Source organism: Mytilus edulis, chromosome 14 (assembly GCF_963676685.1).
Source record: "Mytilus edulis chromosome 14, xbMytEdul2.2, whole genome shotgun sequence".
Lineage (NCBI taxonomy): Eukaryota > Metazoa > Mollusca > Bivalvia > Mytilida > Mytilidae > Mytilus > Mytilus edulis.
Genome location: NC_092357.1, coordinates 43,655,040 through 43,680,202, shown reverse-complemented (window position 1 = coordinate 43,680,202; position 25,163 = coordinate 43,655,040). Strand labels below are relative to the sequence as shown.

At 31.3% G+C, this 25,163-nt stretch overlaps 2 protein-coding genes across 2 annotated transcripts in view; both read left to right on the top strand.

The window, feature by feature from the left end:
- The window catches only part of LOC139503267 (26S proteasome non-ATPase regulatory subunit 10-like), a 39,786-nt gene extending 25,803 nt beyond the window's left edge, over positions 1–13,983 (top strand). Inside the window, exons 5-8 of the mRNA XM_071293028.1 lie at positions 9,170–9,274; positions 9,645–9,746; positions 10,443–10,547; positions 13,840–13,983. Of these exons, the coding sequence (XP_071149129.1) occupies positions 9,170–9,274; positions 9,645–9,746; positions 10,443–10,547; positions 13,840–13,947 (420 nt within the window). The 3' untranslated portion in view covers positions 13,948–13,983. The remainder of the gene's footprint in view (positions 1–9,169; positions 9,275–9,644; positions 9,747–10,442; positions 10,548–13,839) is intronic.
- Positions 13,984–20,281: 6,298 nt separating this feature from the next.
- The window catches only part of LOC139503266 (uncharacterized), a 36,501-nt gene continuing 31,619 nt past the window's right edge, over positions 20,282–25,163 (top strand). Inside the window, exons 1-3 of the mRNA XM_071293027.1 lie at positions 20,282–20,380; positions 23,523–23,547; positions 23,996–24,253. Of these exons, the coding sequence (XP_071149128.1) occupies positions 20,282–20,380; positions 23,523–23,547; positions 23,996–24,253 (382 nt within the window). The remainder of the gene's footprint in view (positions 20,381–23,522; positions 23,548–23,995; positions 24,254–25,163) is intronic.

Genomic DNA, 25,163 nt, shown 5'->3' with positions numbered 1-25,163 from the left:
ACTTAATACCGTACTATGTTTCTTAATATTGACACAGATGGACGGCTTCACACTAAAATATATGACAAACGGGACGATTTCAACTTACCAATTATCAATTTTCCATTTGTAAGCAATAACATACCCTATGCCCCTTCTTACGTTGTTTACATATCTTAGTTGATACGTTATGCTCGTGCATGTTCATACTATACGGACTTCATATACAGGAGTGTGCTCCTTACGCAGAACCTGCTCCAACAGAGTTATGAGGAGCAACGTTAACAAATTGCACTCCGTAAATTTTATGGTCACCATAACGAATTGATTGATGCATACGATGTTTCTGTATCTAAACTAACTAATGACATCTTTAAAATGCACTAAGATTGTTGTTTGCACTTTACGTTGTCTGGTCTTTTAAGTACCGAACATGACCTATTCCCGAATTTGACTTATTTGCTGAGTGTGATTTTGCATTACCATAAGACATGTCAGGGTACTGTGTTATCAAATATTAATGTATTTAGTTATGTTGTTGTTTTTGTAATTTTGATCGATTTCTATTAAATGTGTTATTGTTTGTAGTTCTCAATTTATATTTTCAATATTTTATTCGTAAGCAAATGTAAAGATTATTAATCACCCAATTCATTTTCAACGTTTGGGGAAACTTAACGTACACGATTGATTTGTTTTATAGTTTGATTTAGAAGAAATTTCCGACATTATTAGTTATATAGTGTGCTAGGGACCCAATACGGTATATATGGGGTCAGTAAATTCCATATGGGGTAAGAGCGAAGCCAGATTAGGTCACTAGCACACCATGTAACGAATTCATCTTACCGACTATCTTAACGTGTGAAATTTAAACTAGTGACCTATCAAAATAAGCAAGTCTTCAATACTGTAAGCATTAAGAAACTACTTCCATTGAACCGACAAAAACAGATACCAACAATGACAACTTGTTAGGTTTAAATGTGTTTTATGAATTTATTTCAATATTAATCTACACTTTCTTTGTCTGTTGAAACCTTTACGATTTTTTCTAAATACGTTTTGTTTTCATAAAGAAATGAAACACCACTACTAACCGTGTATAAAATAAGCCCCGCCTCCCTACTACCTAATAAGGAATATGAAGGGCGCTTTTAATCAATCACATTCCCTGATATGTATTGGAGGTAAGATGAAGCTAGATATTACAATCAAATGCAACTACTACAAACCTTATTTTGAACTATATCAAAATTTTATATATCTACCTGTGACGTCACTGTACCTTTGGCGTCACTTTGTAACGTTATCCAGTCGGTAACAATGAATGGTATTTTAACTTGTTTTTGCTTATATGTCTTTTTTATTGAGTTATGCCACTTCAATTGATATTTATCAAAGTGTCCTTGTTGCAATGTTACACTTCTTTACCAGATTATGGTGTAGGTCGGCGCCTGACAAAATGTTTAAAAACGCTGCAATTGTCTCATGTGTTAAGGCAGGACCTTGTTGTTTGTTTTCGTTTGTTGGTTTGATTCTTTTTTGAGACCTTTTATAGCCTGTTATTGGTTTGAGGTAAGGCTCTTTGTTGAGGACCGTACTGTCGCTTATAATTCAGACTTTCACACATTGTGACTTGTATGGAGAGTTGTCTCATAGACACTCGTACCACATCTTCCTATTTCTATTTATGTAAGCATCAACTGTTTTCTGTTGTTTTATTCCTTGGAAAATACAGCATTACTAGAAACTCTTATGTAAATATAATCACAATTTAAATTTTAATCGCAAATGATTTTAAGCTAGATGAAAAGGATATAAGTTTTACAGCTAACTTTTTACTCCTTTAGAAATTGTCATAATAAATTGTTCAACCGTTTTTCTTACTGTTTTAACAGTTTCATCGCTATGTCTTTCATATAGTTTGATTAACGCGTGTTCTCATTCAAGGATTGGATAATCCTGGTCAGCGATTATATATCTATGAAATAAAAATGGATATTTACGTAAGCTCAGCAAATACACGTGCGGTCGACCTGATTATCTTATTCCATGATAAAAAATATAAATTAATGACATAGAAATCTCTACGTTTAGTCCCTAAATATTAATGAATTCTTCAATCAATTTTTAAAGGAGGGATGAAAGATACCAGAGGAACAGTCAAACTCTTAAATCGAAAATAAACTGACAACGCCATGGTTAAACATGAAAAAGACAAACAGACAAGCAATAGCTATACAGTACACATGACACAACAAAGCAAACTAAAGAATAAGCAACACGAACCCCACCAAAAACTAGGGGTGATCTCAGGTGTTCCGGAAGGGTGAACAGATCCTGCTCCACATGTGGCACCGGTCGTGTTGCTCATGTTATAACACATCCGGTAAATTGTCTGATTCGGTAGGTCACATTCTAAAAATGCCTTACCTTTCCAATCTTTGTACTGGTTAAACCTGTTGAAATAATTTTATTTTCTGAAAATATTTGATAAACATATGCATGCTATTAAATCACAAAGCTCAGTCATCGAGTTCCGTTTTTGATTGAATACCCTCTCTTTAATATATTTTTTTTCATCAACTACTTTGTTGACATTACCAAACGTGTAACATGTAAGAATAATTTCATCATAACTTATAGTTTATTGTCTATACTGAATTTGGTAATCTGAACATGCATTGTTCTTTGCTGTCTGCTTCCGTCCTGTCCTTTTTATCAGTACTTGGATGTGGTCATTCAATGTTTCCAGTTATTTTAGTAATCTGTTCGTGAATTCCTTCACTGAATTCCAATGTAAAGGTTTCGAATGGAAACCAAGGTGTATCTGTTACAAACATACGATACGCCTTATTGCGAAAATAAACATTGAAATACAAAACATCGACATTTGCTTATCTTGCTATCCATTTTTTAATTGCTAATTGACCGAACTAGATTTTTGATATTCAAATAATAAAGCAATAACGATATAATCGAATTTAAACACAAACGTAAGTAGATGACAATTATTCTGAATAAATGTTTCAACCTGAAGAAATGTTTCCAAATGTTACTGCCACACAGTGACACTCAGATTTGTGTACATTTTGACAATACTGAATATTAGAGTTAGACTTTTTACCAGATTTGTAATAACTTGAGCAACATGACGTGCCATATGTGGAGCAGGATCAGCTTTTCCCGTCGGGAGCACCTGATATCACCCCATGTTTTTGGCGAAGTTCATGTTGCTCACACACACCTAATTAAAAGGGCATTTAAAAAGTCAGAATGTGAATGTATATGTTCAAACAATTTAGGTCATTTTTTAGTAGCAATAAACAAAAAGACTATGTCAATTGGACATGCTTTGATACTATATATGCCCATGAATTTTTACTAGATAACATTTTTGTTCCTCAGTAAAGGACCTAAATATCGTCCCCCGTCATTATTAATTGGAATGAGTGTCGTAATATCATCCACGACTCACTCCATACTTACTGTATGAAATGGATAAAACGGGAAAAAGCTGACAAAAAATCTTCGGACTCTTTTTTTATTTCAGTAATGAAGATAGTTGATATACGTATTCAACAGTTTAAAGAACATTTTACTATTAACAATAACCACAAAAAAACTATTTCTCGTATCAAACATAAACTAAAAGAACTAGCCAAGAAATTTGTTTTTGTCCCGGCCGATAAAGCTGCTAATAATATTATTATTGTTTGACGTAAATTTTACATTGAGGTTCTGAAAAAAGAAATCACCAATTCACCAACATTCCAACTGACTCCATTTTCAGAAAACGACATCTGTAACAAACATAAACTTTTAGCTACCGCTTTACAAGCAGAGCCAAATACAATGAAAGTCCCAACTATGTACTGGCTTCCGAAGCTACACAAAACACCTTACAAATATAGATTTATTTCGTCTTCAAGGCATTGTTCCACTACTAAATTGTCTATTCTTCTTACCAGCACACTTGGTACAATTAAAAACCTGATAATAAATTGTTCAAATAAGGCCTTCGAAAATAGTGGAATTAATTACTTTTGGAGTGTCAAGAACTCGTTGGAAGTACTTGATAAATTGCATGCTTATATTGGTGATTTTAAATCTGTTCAAAGTTTTGATTTTTCTACCCTGTATACCACATTGCCTCACATTCTCATTAAGAAAAAATTCACACACCTAATTAAATGGGCATTTAAAAAGTTAGAATGTGAATATATATGTTCAAACTCTTTTATGTCATTTTGTAGTAGCAATAAACAAAAAAACTATGTCAATTGGACATGCTTTGATACTATATACGCCCTTGAATTTTTACTAGATAACATTTTTGTTCGCTTTGGGGATTCCGTATATCGTCAGATTATCGGAATTCCAATGGGGACTAACTGTGCACCACTAATTGCGGACCTGTTTTTGTATTGCTATGAGTTACAATTTATGACAAAAATAAGCAAAAACCCATCGAAACAACATCTGATAAACAAATTTAATAATACTTTTAGATATTTGGATGATATTTTGGTCCTCAATAATGACGACTTCAGTATGAATATTAAAGAAATTTATCCTGTTGAACTTACTTTAAATAAAGCTAATACTAACAATGACCACTGCCCTTTCCTCGATCTTGATATCTATATCACTAACGGAAAGCTTAATACTAAAATTTATGATAAAAGAGATGATTTTTCATTTCCTATCGTTAATTATCCATTTTTAGATGGTGACGTTCCCTTGTCACCATCTTACGGTGTTTATATATCTCAACTTGTACGATTCGCTGGTGTATGTAACAATGTTTTAGATTTTAACGAGAGAAATTTATGTATTACTGAAAAATTATTACACCAGGGTTTTCGATATCACAAACTAGTCAAAACATTTACTAAATTTTATCATCGGTATAAGGACATCATTCGTAAATATAGCTCTACATGCAGACTTCCTATACGTTCAGGTATTTCACATCCAATTTTTTATGGAAATATTCTTTATAAAGCACAAAGGTGTCAGTATTCACCTCAAAAACTAACAAAACCTTTGAATAGACTTATTAAGAAGGGATATAGTTACGATACTGTTCTCAGGTCATTAAAGATTGCATATTTTGGCGTAAATATTGATTCACTTATAAGGCCTTCGAAAATAGTGGAATTAATTACTTTTGGAGTGTCAAGAACTCGTTGGAAGTACTTGATAAATTGCATGCTTATATTGGTGATTTTAAATCTGTTCAAAGTTTTGATTTTTCTACCCTGTATACCACATTGCCTCACATTCTCATTAAGAAAAAATGCACACACCTAATTAAATGGGCATTTAAAAAGTTAGAATGTGAATATATATGTTCAAACTCTTTTATGTCATTTTGTAGTAGCAATAAACAAAAAAACTATGTCAATTGGACATGCTTTGATACTATATACGCCCTTGAATTTTTACTAGATAACATTTTTGTTCGCTTTGGGGATTCCGTATATCGTCAGATTATCGGAATTCCAATGGGGACTAACTGTGCACCACTAATTGCGGACCTGTTTTTGTATTGCTATGAGTTACAATTTATGACAAAAATAAGCAAAAACCCATCGAAACAACATCTGATAAACAAATTTAATAATACTTTTAGATATTTGGATGATATTTTGGTCCTCAATAATGACGACTTCAGTATGAATATTAAAGAAATTTATCCTGTTGAACTCACTTTAAATAAAGCTAATACTAACAATGACCACTGCCCTTTCCTCGATCTTGATATCTATATCACTAACGGAAAGCTTAATACTAAAATTTATGATAAAAGAGATGATTTTTCATTTCCTATCGTTAATTATCCATTTTTAGATGGTGACGTTCCCTTGTCACCATCTTACGGTGTTTATATATCTCAACTTGTACGATTCGCTGGTGTATGTAACAATGTTTTAGATTTTAACGAGAGAAATTTATGTATTACTGAAAAATTATTACACCAGGGTTTTCGATATCACAAACTAGTCAAACCATTTACTAAATTTTATCATCGGTATAAGGACATCATTCGTAAATATAGCTCAACATGCAGACTTCTTATACGTTCAGGTATTTCACATCCAATTTTTTATGGAAATATTTTTTATAAAGCACAAAGGTGTCAGTATTCACCTCAAAAACTAACAAAACCTTTGAATAGACTTATTAAGAAGGGATATAGTTACGATACTGTTCTCAGGTCATTAAAGATTGCATATTTTGGCGTTAATATTGATTTACTTATAGGGTCTTTGCATCGAAACTAAACACATTTATTCAAAAACCAGTTGTTGGCATGACACGGGTTATGTTCTTCTCATATATGTTATGATGGTATGATACTAAACCCCTAACGGGAAGGATTGTGCCTAATGTTCTTATGATGAAATCATAATATTTCAGTCAGTTTAATTGAAGTCTGGAGCTGGTATGTCAGTTAACTGCTAGTAGTCTGTTGTTATTTATGTATTACTGTCATTTTGTTTATTTTCTTTGGTTACATCTTCTGACATCAGACTCGGACTTCTCTTGAACTGAATTTTAATGTGCGTATTGTTATGCGTTTACTTTTCTACATTGGCTAGAGGTATAGGGGGATGGTTGAGATCTCACAAACATGTTTAACCCCGCCGCATTTTTGCGCCTGTCCCAAGTCAGGAGCCTCTGGCCTTTGCTAGTCTTGTATTATTTTAATTTTAGTTTCTTGTGTACAATTTGGAAATTAGTATGGCGTTCATTATCACTGAACTAGTATATATTTGTTTAGGGGCCAGTTGAAGGACGCCTCCGGGTGCGGGAATTTATCGCTACATTGAAGACCTGTTGGTGACCTTCTGCTGTTGTTTTTGCTATGGTCGGGTTGTTGTCTCTTTGGCACATTCCCATTTCCATTCAAGTTTTCTATGTTGTGTTTTGTGTATTGTTATTTGTCTGTTTGTATGTTTCTTTTTTGGCCATGGCGTTGTCAGTTTATTTTCGAGTGATGAGTTTGATTGTTTCTTTGATATCTTTCGTCACTATTTTATAAAGACTTTTACATTTTAAATGAGTATTTAAATGTGCCATAACATGTACTTTGACATGCAAATATTCATAACATTCTATGACGCGCTATTATATTCACGAGGTACTTTAGTAATGTCGGGACTTGTGGAATTTGTTTGAAGACACTATGTTCAAGTAACAGTTTGATACAACGTCGCCTAGATCAATTCATTATCATACACAATACTATTTAGTGGTCACCTCAGTTCTTTGTTTTTATACATGTTCATATGATACGGCTTGTTCGAATAACGTTATTTTAAAGTATGCATGCATCGATCCGGATACGCAACAAATATGTTTTCAAGAGATATAGCTCTGAACAAAGGCACACATTTGTCGTATAAAAGATTAGTGTGAAGCAAATATAAAAGAGGGACGAAAGATACCAAAGGGACAGTCAAACTTATAAATCTAAAATAAACTGACAACGCCATGCAAAAAATGAAAAAGACAAACAGACAAACAATAGTACACATGACAAAACATAGAAAACTAAAGAATAAACAACACCAACCACACCAAAAACTAGGGGTGATCTCAGGTGCGCGGAAGGGTAAGCAAATCCTGCTCCACATGTGGCACACGTCGTGTTGCTTATGTGATAACAAATCCGGTAAATAGTCTAATTCGGTAGGTCACATTCCTGAAAGGGAAAGGGATTGTAGTTTCGACGTAAGGAACATATCCGATATCATTTCTGAAACGGTTATACGATAACGGTCAACCAACTCGTGATTGCGTCCGTAAAATTTACGAATGGATGATTTCAACTTCACCATTTGGAACTCTTAGTTTAATAGCTTCCTTGTGAGCAGCAACCCAAATCTGAAATGGAAGAGACACAAATAATAAAGATCTGACATTTTGGTGTGTTTTCGTTTTATGCCGCCTCAAGGTAAACGTTAATCAGTCCTTTCGTGTAGTTTTGTCGTTTTGGTTTACAGCTAAATATATTGTAAATTTAACTGATATTTAGAAAAAGTTTGAACTTTTTTGGCCTACAAACGACAACCACCGAATATCAGGCTCCGGATTTCGGAGAGGCACATATATGTATAGACTGTTTACCTTGCAGAATAATTGTCAAATAAATAGGTCAACCCGATATCATTTTAATTAAATGAATCATTTTTACAAATAACCATATTCAGGATCATCATACACTCAGAAATGTATCAAAAATTGTAAAATCAACATAAATGATGCGATGACCTATAGTAGTTTTATACATGACATGTGCTCTCTTGTAGAGAGTAGTATAATTCGCAATTATACCACATTATCGCTAATTTGTGCAATTTTCCATTGATCTTTTTTTGTGATAAATTTTCATATCTTGCTACTCGCTTGAGTTGGAAAATTTTCGGTAGAAACTAAGCAGGCACGTGGCGTTGCTAACGAAATTGACATGAAATTGACAACGTCGTCATAAGTAAAATAGCAGTAAACAGATTATTATTGGTTCCTCAACTCGATTGCATTTCTTGCTTTCGTCGTCACGGCTCAAGCGAGAAAATCAATCTCGTTCAGATGATCAACGATAATCTATAATTATCTTAATTTTATTGGAATAAGGTACTGATACTATTAACTTACGACGAGCAGAGGTTTCCACATAAGGGTTATACATTCGGAACAATGATACAATTATTGAGCTTAAAAATAATGATCTCATCACGTACATGTATCAGCAGTACAATATTAAAAAAAATAACTCGTTGTAACTAATTTTGCAGTCGAATTATAATATAATGACCGGATGGAAACTGTAATCTTCTTTATTTTTTAGGATAGTCAAAAATAACTAATATAAACTGATTAAACCCATTGATCAAATACCTATTTATTTTACATTAACACTTATATTTTGAGATACCTATTGTATTGGAATCATTTTAGGCTTACAGTGCAATCAACTATAAATCATATATGAAATCATTAGAAATATAATAGAATTGTTATTTGACAATTTATATTGTTCTTTTGGCAATATGCAAAATTTAGAATTTGAACTACATGTCAAAGCATGTCTTTGTTTTGTAGTGCTTGTTGGTTAATTAAAATTGTTATATTTTATTTAGTATTGTTTAAACAGATTAATACGATATCATTCCAGGGCAAAACCGTATTACATATCGCTGCTAGTGTACCTAATGTAAATCCAAAAATCATTCAAGCTCTTCTCGAATATGGTTGTTTTCCAAAAGAAAAGGATGGAAAGGTAAACTAAAAAGTCAAAGTCTGCGATATGAATGTTATCGTGTAACAATAAAACACTTCTTACACATGTACATATCATTATAAGCTTACAGAGAAGAGTAATGTATGCAAAGCCAACATCCATCAACGAACACCTATTGTAAAAGCTCTAAGAAAATTCCGTTGTAAATCGATAGTCACAAATCAGCAATAAAAGTTTTAAAAACTCTCCGCTCTTCATATTCTAGTCTTTATATGGTATTTTTTCCGAACGAGTAGGTTCATGTGATAATTTTAATGCGATATGATTGACCTTTATTTCCTCCTGTTGTTTTTCTTTAAAAAGCAAAATAGCAGGCTATCATGTATATAATGCTGTTTTGTTATTGCAGGGTAGAACAGCATTACACGTAGCTGTGGATAAGGATAATGTTGATCTAAATACTGTCAAAATGTTACTCGAAAATGGCTGTAAAAATGAAAAGGATTTAGAGGTAAAACAAAAGCTACTTTTAAAATCATTTTCCTTTAATAATTGATCAGCAGCTAAGCAACGCATTCACTTTACATTACGTTCAATTCGATCTGAATAAGACAAGTTTGAATAATTAAAAAAAATAAAAAAATATTAATTTCTGAGTTATAACAGATTCGTTTGCGTAAAACTTAGATAATACCCGATCATGTTTAAAGATTTTCTGCTAGCGAAGGTTTTTTATGGATTTAGGTTCATCAGGAACGTTCACACAATAATTTGAAAACCAAGGACCTATATCAAAAAAAAGGGATATGTGAGGAGCTATTCACATGAGTTATTTCATAAATATGAACAGCCGACGACTAAAATAAGTATGCACCTGTGTTACACTGAAAATGATTCAGTCAAATCGATAGAAGTCGAAGTATTATTATAAGCTTACACCGAAAAGTTATAAATGTCAATCCAACATGCAATATAGAACACCTACTGGATATCAAAAAAGAGACCATTGAACATGCAAAAAACAAAACTAGCAATAAAAAATAAAAGAATCTGATCTTGGTATGATATTTTGCCAAAAGGATATTTTATTTTAGTTTTTTACGATTCATTTATATTTCCTCTAACAGTCATGACAGTACTTTTCTACAAAATTGATAAAAGCAGGCTATCATTTATATATAACCTCTTTGCTGTTTTGTCATTCCAGGGAAGGACAGCATTACACGTAGCTGTGGGTCGAATTAAAGAAGATTCTAACATTGTCACAACATTACTCGAAATTGGCTTTAATCCAAATGAAAAGGATACAATGGTAATACCAAAGCTGTTTTCTACTTTCAAAAACTTTTTTTCTTCATATATTGGTTAGCAGCAAAACAACCCATGTACTTACACATCATTTGTAATAGAGTAAAGCTTAGATAATCAATCAAAATTAGAATAATATATATATATATCTAATAATTAACCAATTTATTTGCATGAATTATTTAGTTTTTTTTTAGACTACCTTCGACCTGCGACAATCATCTGAAAACAAAATACCTATGAGACATGAATAAGTGAGGATCTATGTGAACATATATAACCTTTGAAGAATATTATATCGTCCAAGGTTTATTTTCCTTGAGGGAGTTCACCAATTATTCATTGATTTCTTACAGAGTATATAAGTAGTAATGTTAGAAAATTTAAAGGCACACTGACTTTTAATATGGAAAAACAGTTCATCCGCATTGGGGACGACCAAGTTGAATCATAGAGAATGGAAACGAGGAATGTGTCAAAGAGACAACAACCTGACCAATGGACAGAATACAGCACAAGGCCACTAATGGGTCTTCAACACAGCGAGAAAATCCCACAGCCTCTGCCCTTTGCTAGCTATGTTTTTTTGTTTTTTGTTTTAGTTCATTTATATGTTTTTGAGTACTATCTTCAATGAACTAGTACAGATTTTGTTTAGTGGCCGGCTTGAACCTGCTTTCCAGTCCTGACTTTGGAGGCGCATACATCCAGTGTGGTTAAACATGTTTTGTGAGATCCCAACCCTCCTTTATACCTCTAGTTATTACAGAATAATCAGACACAGTGTAATCCGCTCAATAAAGATCAGTTTAAAAGAAGTTCGAGTTCGATGTCAGAATAGATTACAATATATTGAATAAAAAACAAACCTATACATTTCGAACAACCGCAACGTTTCTCGAGATCACTCCTAAATATGAAATTGATTGATTGATTATTAGTTGCTCAACGTCCAGTTGAAGACGCCTAATTAATAATATGCCAGGGAATAACAAATATTTTAAAACTCCAGGAAATATAAAGTCAATGGAACCTTTTTCATATTTAATGTTGAAAACCAGTCAGAATTCTTCTCATTAAAACTTAATGTGGTATGGGTGTCTTTCGCCATCTTGGATTGTAAAACACAAGGAATGTAAGGTCCAAATTTGCAATCAGGTTAGCAAAAATTGATGCAGGAATGCAAATAACTAATGTGAATTTGCATTTCAAACAACAAATTTATAAAATTATAACTTATTATTATTAATAGTTTCACTAGTGTAGATTATTTTTGCTTTATTTTTAATGTTTTTAAATTGACATTTTAAGCTGGGGGGGTAACTCTGAAACAGTGCATTTTCTGAAGGAATCTACATGAAATTATATATTTTGTATTTTTAGCCAGAAAACGAACGCACAGTGACCTTATCTTCTCTTTTGATATTCTCAAAGTATTTTCTAAAAGCTATCTTTTCGTGTTTTAATTTACAATTCTATCATTTAGTTTAGCTTCTAATTCCATCATGATGATTTTTTCTGTAAAATCTATATTAAATGTATCAATTTGTCACAACCTGTAGTTTTTTATGAATCGATGTCCAATCAACTTGAAACTTAGTACACATGTTTCCTATTCTATGATCTTTTTTTTTAATGCCAAATTAGAGTTTTTACCCCGATTTCGCGGTCCACTGAACATAGAAAATGAATTGCGAGGGGGGCATCCATGTACTTGGAGACATTCTTGTTTTTATTATATTTTTCTACATTGAAAATGCCTGTACCAAGTCAGGAATAAGACAGTTGTCTATTCGTTTGATGTGTTTTGTCATTTGATTTTGCCATGTGATTAAGAACTTTCCGATTGAATTTTCCTCGGATAATTTGTGGGATTTTACTTTTTGAACATATATCAAAATATTCTACGTTTTGGAAAAGTATGAACAAATTCTATCATTTTTAATTTAGACTCCCATACCACAATAAACCAATAAAAAAAAGTCATGGCTAATCTTACTAATTATCTTGCGATATAAATCGATGCAAACTTTGTTTAATCTGGTTATTTACAAAATCATACTGATTTTGAAAAACAATAATTGGTAATAATAAACACTTAACATTTTGTTTGTGATGGATGAACGAATGCGCTGTATGCTTCATTTTATTATAATCTTTCGTGAAATTGTCAGAATATTTCATCAAAAGACGTTTCTTTTAATAGAGCTAGAACTTGCCCATACTACAGATACTCATATTTTACTTTCTTAATCAAGAATAAAGATGAAGAAATCGTATTTTGTAATCATAATCGAATGTAACTGATTACATGATTTCCAGTAATCGACAGTAATCTGTAATCGAAGACATTTTCGATTTCATGTTATCGTAATTTAATCGATTACAACAAAAAATGTGATGTTAGCAACTCATACTTTTCGATTACATTTCAAATACTTTAGTAAAATAGCTTGATGAAATATAACCTAAGAGTTTATCAATGCCTTATTTCTATCTTTTGCCTAATTTGCTGCATTATGATCAACTAGACAGACTGAACTCAACATCAAGGAAAATATACATGGCCAGCTGAAGGACGCCTCCGGGTGCTGGAATTTTTCGCTACATTGAAGACCTGTTGGTGACCTTCTGCTGTTGTTTTTTTTCTATGGTCGGGTTGTTGTCTCTTTGGCACATTCCCCATTTCCATTCTCAATTTTATGATGTCAATTTAAAGACAACAAATCATACATAAAAATAAGACATTTACCTGAATATATACGAACATTCCAAAATAAAAAAAAACACACATGCTATCGGCAAAAAGGTTAAAGATATTCTTCAATTATAAACAAATTTCTTAACCATGAGCATGAGCATTCATGCCCCGGCATGTTAATCATATCCTGCATTCTTCTGATGTAATACTTATTGCGCGGAGGTTAAATCGGATAACGAATTAATTATATAGATCGGTAAATGAGATCAAAATCACTTCTTTCAAATTACATGGGGAAAAGGAATTACTTTATCCGACATACACTGATAGGCAACCAGTTAAATCCTTACTTTCATCTGAAACTTTATCAAACCATGTAAAGAATACATTCAAACAAATCATTCGGGGTATGCGGCAAAGAGACAGGAAGTCACGAACACAAAACAAAAGGCCGTTATAATGTCATGATAGCAATTATTGATTTTTATTTCGACATCTCCTTCTTTACGATTCCGACATTTAATATATGACAATATTGATCATGTAGATAATGAAAAAAATCAAACTAACAATTTTGAATATCTATAAATTTTAGGGAAATACTCCTTATATGATTCTTAAGGCACGCGACAGCAAAGAAGGAAAGGAGCAAAGAGAAACAGCAATGAAAATCCTGAAGGTAGAGTATTTATTTATGCTGTGAACTCTTTTTTTAAGAAACCAATGTTTGAAAATACTGTTCGGGTATTATCAATGATATGAAAATTATGGAATGTTATTAATAAATAACTATTGTTTAGTCTTTGGTGTGTACTCGCTGATACTGCCTGGTCGTAATAAAAATAAATGGGTCAGTTTGCAATTGACATGCGCGATTGTACCGTGTTAGGTTCCACTTTTCTTTTGATTTACGCAATCGCGCATATTTTTTTTTCTCGAAGCAACAGAGTTTGTTCAACCTGTTCATTCACTACTATGTGCTACAATTTATATTTTGAGGCAACACATTAATTGTGACCAAAAAGGCACCACAATTACATGAGAGAATATCTAAAAAAAAATATACACATGTTCGCGATTTTTGATGGAACCATCATATGAGATGTGGTTTCATTTCTTTATTTTCGTTATTTTACCGTGGTGAAGTCAGAATTAATGACAAAAGTCCTGTTTATATATTTATCAATTTTGCAGAGTTCTTTGCAAATCATTCTGTCATATACACTTATTTTTATGACATGGTTTACTTAGCTTAACATGCATATTTATTCTTATCAACTTGAAATTTACGGAACGAAAAAATAACATTTGTTTTATATATTAACGGTATAATTCAATTAAATATACAATGAAAACTACAGATACGTATTGCCATCCATTTTTTTTTATTTTTTCACATTTAAGCTGTCTTGTGTAGAGTAAATATATTAAATTTTATCTACGTTCTTTTATTTTAAATGTTATGCTAAATTAATATTTACATGAGAATAAATACATACTCTATTGATCGTACTAGCCTCAAATACGAAATCTTAACTTTATCATGTTTGTGATGTTGCGTATAAAATCTTTGAAATTAGATACTTGTTTAATTATTAGCATGGCAATTACTTATATGATGAATGTTTATAAATAAGAATAAAAAGTAACATATCAATTTTTTTTTGTTTAATATTTAACTTTAAAGAAGATGTTCTGTAAATTTGGTAAGCACATGTTATCAGATCTTCTTATCCGTTGGATATGCAATTTAACTTACTGCACCTACGCTTGAACTTGTGTCTTAGATTGTCTCTTAAGGATACTACGGAAAGAAGAATGCCTACTTCATTTCTTCCCTCGATAGTATTACAACTTCAAACTAGAATCTATACAAAACATGATGTTTTCAACTATCCAATTCTAACCTTCCTATTTTTCAATTAAAAAAAAAGGAAAGTAAAAAATACTGAACTTCAAGGAAATTTCAAAACGGCAAGTCCCTAATTAAATGGCAAAATTACACATTAAACGAACGAATAACAGCTGAAATATTCCTGACTAGGTACAGGCATTTTCTGAAGTAGAAAATGATGTATTAAATCTGGTTTTATAGCCAAGTCGTCTCTCACTTGTATGACAGTTGCATCAAATTCTATTCAATTGACAATGATGTGTAACCAAAATAAACAGACATAATAGGTCAACACGTCAAAATTAGAAGTGCAACAGTCAACAATGTGTTATAATCTTAATGAACTCTTAATGAATCAATCGTATGGCGGATGAGTATAGCTATATCGTACGGGTTTTTAAATATAAAATAAGGACATGTGGTATGGTTGTCAATGAGACAACTATTCAAAGTTCAAATGATGTGGATGTTAACAATCAAAGGCAACAGTACGGCCTTCAACCATGACAGAAACTCATACCGTTGGCTATAAAAAGCCCCCACATGAAACATATGAATCAGTTCAACTGAGAAAACTAACGGTCTAATTCATAACATAACAATTCCCGAAAAACAAATGTGACAAAATGAACCAACAACAAAACTATAGACTCCTGACAAGCACATACGGAATTAGGCGTGGTCAACATGTTTGTTATCGCTGAAACTCCATCTTATCTGTGACAGCAGTGTAACATTACAACATAAGTAGAAATACATCAGAGTACACGTGGGTTCATCCCAAACCCGAAGCGACTCTAAGAACAGACCTTCGAGTACTTGCAGTTACTGACAGCTAGTTCAAAGCCAACAACAATTAATGCCAAAAACCTTGTATCTTTCTCTCTACTGTTGTGCTGTTACACCACTGACCCATATCAAACAAAGGGCGGGGTAGTTTTTTCACAAAATTGTTAAAATTAACTAAAGTTCACATGTGTCTATCCATGTCAGAAGCCTGTATTACAGTGTTTGTTGTTGGATGCCGTCTTTACTTTTTTTCTTTTAACTGTTTTCCTATATCTACAATTAGTTATCGGTCCTATGTCCTTTTAAGGTATAAAGGATATACAATGACAATGTCCCATCTTTATTTTAGACATCAAAACTGAACAAATATTCTATGAAAGTACGATGTTTAGCCGTATCGTAAAGATGTTCGATAAAGCATCTTTTTAAGTTATTTAAAACTATCTTTTCCGTACAGATAGTTATGTTGTTAAGAGATATACCGTAAAAGTGGTGACAATCATGTTGGTCCATTTTAATTACTAGTATATAGGTCTACTCCAATATCTTCAATCATAATCAAAAGAATTGTGCTGTCATATCAAATGTGTGCTTGCCTATGATCTATACATCTATCTATAATGCTTAATTGAAGACTACATTTCATAAAAAATGATGGGATTTTTTGCTCTAACAATTGTAGGAAGCTTCGATTCCTTGTTTTGTGTTATGATTTTGTTAAAACACACTGATTATACATGAAAAATAATGTCAAAACTCTGTGTTTTTGTACTGTCAAATGTTTTTTTTTTTTTTTTTTTTTTTTTGAATTATACATACTTTATTGAAAACTTTCACATTTGTTAGTTTGATACAGAAAGTACCGGAACCTAAACCCGGCCTCGTTAAAAATTAGATTGTATAATTAGAAAAATTGTTAGTAATTGTTAGTATTCAAAATTATAAAATATATATACAGTATATTATTGTGTATCAATTATTTCAATGTTGATCAATAAAGTAAGAACTTTATTTAAGAGAGAAAGTGAGAAGAGAAGAGAAAATAATAAACAAGTTAAACGCAAATGCAAAACAAAAACAAAAAAATAATTGGAATTTGGCAGGAGTATTTTTTTCTTAAGATACAACATTAAATAAATTTGGCAAAGTTGGTTTTCCATTGTAAATAATTCATACAAACACAAAACAGATATTAAAGAATGTACATGCATTTTAGGCACAAAACAAGAACAAAAGACAATAAACAATAAACAACCTAATGTTGGTGTGAGAAGGCTAAAATACAATGCACAATAACATTACATAGGGTAATGCTAATTAAGTAGTTTAAGTGTAAATTATTCTAATAATGGAAGCCAGGGGTCCCAGTAGAGGTGGGCAATGTAAAGAGGCTTTGTTTTTAAAAAATATATTCTTTTCTAGTATTAGATTTTCTTTTATATAGTTTTTCAGCCCTGCAAAATTTACTTGATTTTCACACAGTTTTGTTCTAAAGATAAAGAATTTTGATAAAAGTATTATTAAGTTTTTTATTTTATTATTTTCTGTTTTTCCTAAATTTCCGAATAAAATTATATCCATGTTAAATGGAATAATTATTTGTGTTTGGTTATAAATCCAGTCCATGAGTCTTATCCACGGATCTGCTATTTTATGGCATGTCCAAAATATGTGTGCAATATCTTCAGTAACTTCATTGCAGAAAGTACATTTATCGCTTTGTTTTATTTTTACCTTAAATAAAAATTTATTTGTGCCCAATATTCTGTGTATTATTCTATATTGGAACCAGTGGAGTTCTGAGTTTTTTGTGGAGTAAAAAGACATATTATGCACAGTTTTCCAATCAAAATTTTTGTTGAGTGTTAAAGACCATTTTTCTTCACATCTAAGTTTAGTACTGCTTTTTTCAAATAAAACATTATACATATCTTTCGAGCCTTTTCTTGATAAAAAAATATTCTTATATTATTCGGCTTAATTGGTCCTAGTGTTTCATAACAATTGTTTATGGATATATAGTTTTTTAAAGCCTTTTTATATGATTTCATTGATGAAATGACCCCATTATAAGTAAGAAAAAATCACTTAATCTTATAAATGTTTTGGAATTGTTGAAAAGTCATTAGTTTTCCCTCATCGTTTAATAAATCATTTATCAAAAAGATCCCTTTATCTATCCAGTCTTTATAGAAAATGGATGTTGTTCCTATTTTTATGTTTTCATTATTCCGGAGGGAATCTGATAAAAACTTCTCTTCATTTTTTGGTATGAATTTATTTTGTAAATCTGTCCAAGCTTTAAAAACTTTTTCCCAAAAAGGGTTTTTACATCTTTTTGTTGGGCCTAAATAAACTAGGTTTTCAATACTAATTTTTTAAGTACTTTCTAACAGCTTATTTAGTTCCGGGTTGTTTTTCAACAACCGTCTTATCCAAGTTAGTTTCAATCCTTTTATATATTTGTCAATATCTAACATTTCCAGCCCTCCTAATTTGTGTTCAGAACATAATATTTCTCTTTTTATCTTGTCTGGTTTGTTTTCCCAAATAAATGAATAAATTTTGTCAGTTAGTTGTTTTAAAGCATTTTTGCATGGTCCTTGTAATGTTAAAAACAGATTGTTCAATTTCAAAATAATTAGTGTCTAAATGATAGTTATTTTTCCAACTGGTGTTAATGTTTGTTTAGACCAAATTTTTATTATATTTTCAATTTCTTTAATTTTTGGACCATAATTCAACAGTTCCATTTCATGCAAATTAACAGAAAAGTTTATTCCTAGTAATGTAAACCTACTGGAACCCCATTCCAATCCCCATTTTACACACATTGTGTCTTGACTATATTTTTTTTGCCTATCCACACCACCTTTGTTTGGTCCAAGTTCATATGGAGACCAGACATTTCAGCATATTTTTGGGGTAAGCGAAGAGATGCATCTAGAGATTTAGGTGTACCGTCAAGTATTATTGATGTGTCATCTACGTATTGGGAGATAAGATAGTATGTGTCATCAATTTTAATTCCTTTAATTTCTTTGTTCTTTCTGATTAAAATTCCTAGAATTTCAGCACATAAAAGAAAAATATAAGGTGATAAAGGATCCCCTTATCTACAGCCTCTTTGAATCTGAAAGAAATCTGATAAAAAACAGTTTTGGGATACTGATGAGCTTATATTTGTGTAAAAGGTCTTTATCCAAAGTTTTATAGAGGGTCCAAAATTGAAAAAGTCTAATACTTCATTTATGAATTTCCATGATACCGAATCAAAAGCTTTTTTAAAATCTACTGTCAAATGTTAGTTACATTTTTAATAAATATAAAAATAGGTGGATTCCATTGGGTGCTAATTATATACCCTTACTTGTTTTTGATGCGTTTTGTTATTTGATTTTGCCATGTGATTATGGACTTTCCGAATATATTTTCCTCTAAGTTCAGTATTTTTGTGATTTTACTCTTGACGTATTGTCGCACCTATAAATGGCAGAATTTATGCAAACCCTTTTCAAAAACTGAAAGGAAAAAATGACCAAAACTATACTGCATACGTACACGGTCAAATCTCAATACGGTTTACCGATACGACTTGTCCGTCTCTCTACTCACTAGCGACATGTCCTTCCGGTCCCTTATCTTTAGATTCCAGGATTATCTGCCAGTTCACCAAGTGTATGTATTCCAGATCTATTTGCAACGCTATGACTAAAAGATAAGAAAACCGTTCATGGTTATTTAATTCCATCCACATATTACAACCAATTTAAGTCTGACCTAAACTGCAAACAAAATGTTGTATTGAGAAAACTAGAAACAATCTGTACAATTACCGATTGTGGCCCTTACCATATGATGGTTAGCACAAGTTGTCGTGATCCTCTGAGTTCTCCTATTATGTTTCAAGCTTTGTTTCTTTTTCTTTTCTTAACATCCTGAACGCCTCGCGTGCTATAGTAGCTTAGAAAGTTAAAATCGATTGATGAATGCAACAGTCAGTCCTTCCTAAAAAAATAAACCTTTTGAAGCATAATGTCTGTGAGTTCAATTCAAGCTTGTTGAACCCGTCAATTTAACCATATCAGCTCATTACAAGAATATAAAGGTTCAAAATGTATTCACTTACAGTTCTGAAATGTCTACTGTAGTTTACACCTTCTTGGAAATATGTTACATTTAAAATTTACCTGAACAAGAATCTACTTGATATATAAATATTTAATTTTTTTACTTTACAATATACTAATGTTCAGGTATGAAATGAATTGATAATTGTAAAACAATATTTACCTAGAACTCGCAGTCAAATGTAAATACTGACATAAAAGTGCATTAACAGTTATGCTTACAGATGAGTGTTCATATAATTGTTGTAGCAATGTTATCAGCAAAACGAACATTGAAACTTCCAAAACATTATAATGATGTGGACTATAGCTATAATAGAGAGGTAAAAGATAAAAAAAAAGACTGGTCAAACTACCAATTCAAAAACAAACTGACAATGTCATTTAAGAATCATACATTTATTATTATGAGGAAGCTCTGTGGATGCACGGAGCTTTTTAGTAGGCTCTTCTCAGCAGTTTATGTGGCAATAATTTTCATGATTCATTAAATGTCAATCAAATCTACACCACTTCTATATTAAGGAAAGTAGGGCAATATAGCGGAAGCGCAATTAACGTCTGTGTAAACATCTAGTCTATTCTAAAATTTTACAAAACTATAAAATAGAATAGAATTTTTTCCACGGTACTTCGAATGCTCGGAAAGAAATATCAAGTCTCCACAAAAAGTGAAAGTCATTAAAATATTTAATAATCAATCATTCCTTCTTTTATAATATAAAATTTCTCAATTTTTTAAATTATATAAAAAATGTTTTAAATATAGTTTATATAACATAATATGTAAGTTATCAAGACATTAACAACAGTCAGGTGGCTTTACTATACAAGTTGTTTTTTTTTTAAATTATAGAGGTATTTGTTTTTTAAATTACTTAATAACTCAATAGTTATTTTAAACGTCAAATGAAGCAAGGACTAAATGTAGTTTTTAAGTAGTCAAACCTGTATGAATGGAAACCTATGATATCTACAAAAGTTACTAATTCATAATATATAAGTCATATTTGAAACAGCTTCTTTTTCAACGTACATAACTTGTATGGGTAATGTTGTAATGTTTTTGTTTAAGTAATGCTTCAACTATGGTAAAACAATGATAATATCTGTTTTAATAGGAAACTAAGTTCTTTTATATAAAATTATGGTTACTTAAGAAAATGTAATTCTTGACGTGAGTAAAATTATTTTTCCTATATAAGTCTTTCTTTAATTTGTATTTTTTTTAAGTGCAAAATTTATCATGTTTAAAATAAAGTTATACTTGACATGAATAAAGTTTTAACCTATCCTGTACTACAATAAGAATATAACATACTTTTTCAGTGCATATAAGAAAGTTAACATTTTCGTATGTTTACCAATTAAATAATCTCCCCTTTTTTTCCCTGTTTACAAAATAGATTAATTTTGTTGATTTGGAAACACCCAAAATATATGTTTACTCCTCAAAAAAACATTTCTGCAATGAAATGGTGGTTATTTTCTAACAACTGACTTTTATATTTCATTTTATATAGTGTAAATTTAAAATTAATTAATATTTTTAATATAAAATTTCAGATTTTATTTTTGTTATCTTGTGTATTGAAAAAGAATGGTGAATATTACGAAATGTTATAAAAACATTTTCTTTCTGTGAAGACTTGATACTTCTCTCCAAGCATTGTACAGTAATGTTGAAGAATTTCTCATCTATTTCATAGTTTTGTAAAATTAATGCAAGATCTGTTTGAATAAGCCAGATGTTTAAACATGTACTAATTGAGCTTCCTCTATAATGCTCTACTTTCCTTATCATCGAAGTGCTATAGATTTGATTGACATCTAACTGGATAATGATAACTAGTGTCACAAACAGCTGAGAAGAGCCTACGTAAAAGCTCCGAGCATGCACGGAGGATGCTCAGAGCTTCCTCGTAAGAATAAATCTATAATCCCTTTAGAAAACGTAAACCAATTGAAAGAGAAACAACAATCTGCAAGACTGAATTTTATGCATGGTTACACCAATTGTAACTGATCATTCTTGTCTAGTGTAAACACGCATACCATACTACTGAAATCCTACTCGATTCTTTTCGTTTCAAAGATCACATGGTCTTTTTTGTGACTTAAATGCATGAATAGTTGATGCATGGCTGCCTATACTAATGCAGGTTGAAAAGCACTCACCACAGACGATAATTCAGAAATACGCAGTTGGTCAAAAAAAATTTTGGATAATAATGTAAACATTCTATAATACATAAGAATGTTCGTTTTTATAAATAATATGTTCAGAAAAACCAATACAGATAACTGAATATTGATGGTGTACATACTAATAAAATGAGGACATTAATAGGGACAAAATACATAAAATAGAACAACGTTAAGATTTGAATTTGAATCACAATGTGTTTCCCATGCAGGGTGTCAGTATTACAAATGGGTTAAGATGCCAAAACGTTTCAACAGAATTATACTAAATTTTGATATAAAATTGAAACAATAACAAATGGAAAGGTAATTTCGATAAGCTATGATCATTCTAAAAAGACAAAAAGTACGTATTATGCAACAAAATATAAAAGCAGCAAAACTGTATAAAATGTAATCATTAATATATTATTTTTTTTTCAGTAAAAATGCCTTCATCTGCTTACCTGTACGGTGCACCTGAGATCACCCCCAGTTTTTGGTGGGGTTCATGTTGCTTAGTCTTTAGTTTTCTATGTTGTCTTGTGTGTACTATTAGTTGTCTATTTGGGTTTTTTTTCTTTTTTAGGCCATGGCTTTGTCAGTTTATGTTCGATCTATGAGTTTGATTGTCCCTCTGAAATCTTTTGCCTCCTTGTAATGATACTGAAACCACTACATGTGTGTTTTTTCATGCATGATCATTATACAAATCACAGAAATTACAAACTATGAAATCATGAGGCAGACTATATTACCTTACGGAAAATAAAAGCAAAATATCCTGATTTCTCTCCAATGTAATGCGTACACATTTCAAATCACTAAACTGTTCCTTAATAATGATTTATTTGTATGTGATTTCCAAATAACATTTACTTCAATATTCAAATATTGATTTTAAAACTAATAAAATGTTCGCAAAACTTAGGGAACACCTGATTTAATTTTCAAACTATTAATGCGTTTAGATAATGTTTTGTTTAATTATAATACCCTCTACATTAATAGCGAAATAACTGTAGACAATACAATTCAAAATCAACAAATAGGGTCTTGTCGTTTAGCTTCAAACACAAAGTCAAACTTATGTCTAAACAAAATATAGTAAACAAATTGTATCGAGAAGGCATAACTAATTTTTGTTTTATATAATTTTTGTTTAAGAAAATTAATGTTCGTTTTGTTTTGTATGGTTTTTTTCACCTTGTTTATGGTTGTTCTTGTTTATGTAACTTTTCAATTGTACCAAATGAAAAAAACTTTATCTATATTTTCTAGGAGTATGAGAATTTTTGGCAGTCGGGTAAGTTGTCACTTGAAAGACTGTTCTGGTTTAGATCTTGGCATTGATTTTAATCATTGATTATAATGACTACCAACAATGTTTCAGTAGACACATTACCATTGTTTGTGGTGAAAACTGTCCGACTTTATATTGATTCTTTAGACAATTTCATTACGATACAATTTGATGATTTTTGTAAGGTGCTGAGGTACATTCATATTTCTTAGTTGCTTTTATGTGATTTTCTATACTTTATTTGCGATTATCTTATACTAAAACTATCACATATTCGTGCAGTTGGCAAATCAACTATTGGTTGTTTCATGTAATAAATGTGTCTCATCTTTTAAATCGTTATATTATTTGTAAACATAACATGTAAGTACATATTTGAATACACGTTCATTCAATATGTACTTGCCATTCGTAGACGAAACATACGTTTAAAAATACTTATTATTCCTAGGTCTACCATTAGAAGTTAAAGACCTTGACAAAAAATCGGCCAACGTATTTGCTAGTTTATTGAAGGAAGAAGGATACCAGCATTATGAAGCTCGAGTTATGTTAGCAGGAGAACAGGGAGTTGGTAAAACTACGGTTGCAAGATATCTTGTTGGTAAACGCCCTACCTATATTAGAAAATCTACAGACGGAATTGATTTATATAATGGTTTGTCCTTTATCGACCGCGAAACTGAAGAATGGTTACATGGTAAACAAGGTATACATAACTTTGAATAACATAAAAGTACTAATAGGGTAAACCGTTAAAATAATAATTATATATAAGAATTTTACATCAAAAAATGTTTATTGATTCATATCACAATTCATAATACTCAAAAAGGTTAACCGCTTTTTATCTTTTTAACGAATGTTTACCCTACAAACCAGTAAAGGTCTCGAATGGTAATCATTTGTACTCGACTGTACTGATTTTTACTTCACCAGGCTGAATTGTCTGAAATTAACTTGATATTATTTAACTGTAGTCGGAACCATACTTAACAGTCTTAACTTGTACTCAACCAGTACGTACCTATTTCATACGTGTTCTAACCATACTTGACATAGTCTAAACCATTCTCGACTAAGTCTGAATCATGCTTGACCTTACCTGAAACATACATGACCTAGTTTGAACCATACTCGACCAAGTTCTAACAAACCTAGACCTTTTATAAAATAGGTCTAGGTATATATCTGTTATACTTTATCAATTTTGAAAGTTTTTTAACAACAGATATTTCCCCTGTGCTAATTTTAAAAATAAAGCAACTTAATATATCTTGAAAATGACACCTTTGATTTGTAAAACCAAGTCTTTTTAAATACAACAGAACTTTCATCGCAATCTTTGATAAAACCTTTCCGAAAGATAATTCCTAAGTTGCAGTTAAAATGTAGGTTGATTATTGTATATATATATATATATATAACTCGTCTAAACATCAACCCAACAATGTTAGATCTGTAAATTTGCTTTCGCAAATTTTTGGTTCTTCCCTCGCCGGGATTCGAACCCATGCTACTGTGATATCGTGACACCAAATCGCCTGCACTGCAGCCGTCCCGCTAGACCACACGACCACCTGGGCTCTCAAAAAAAGAGCTTTCGGTGGGCATGTGTT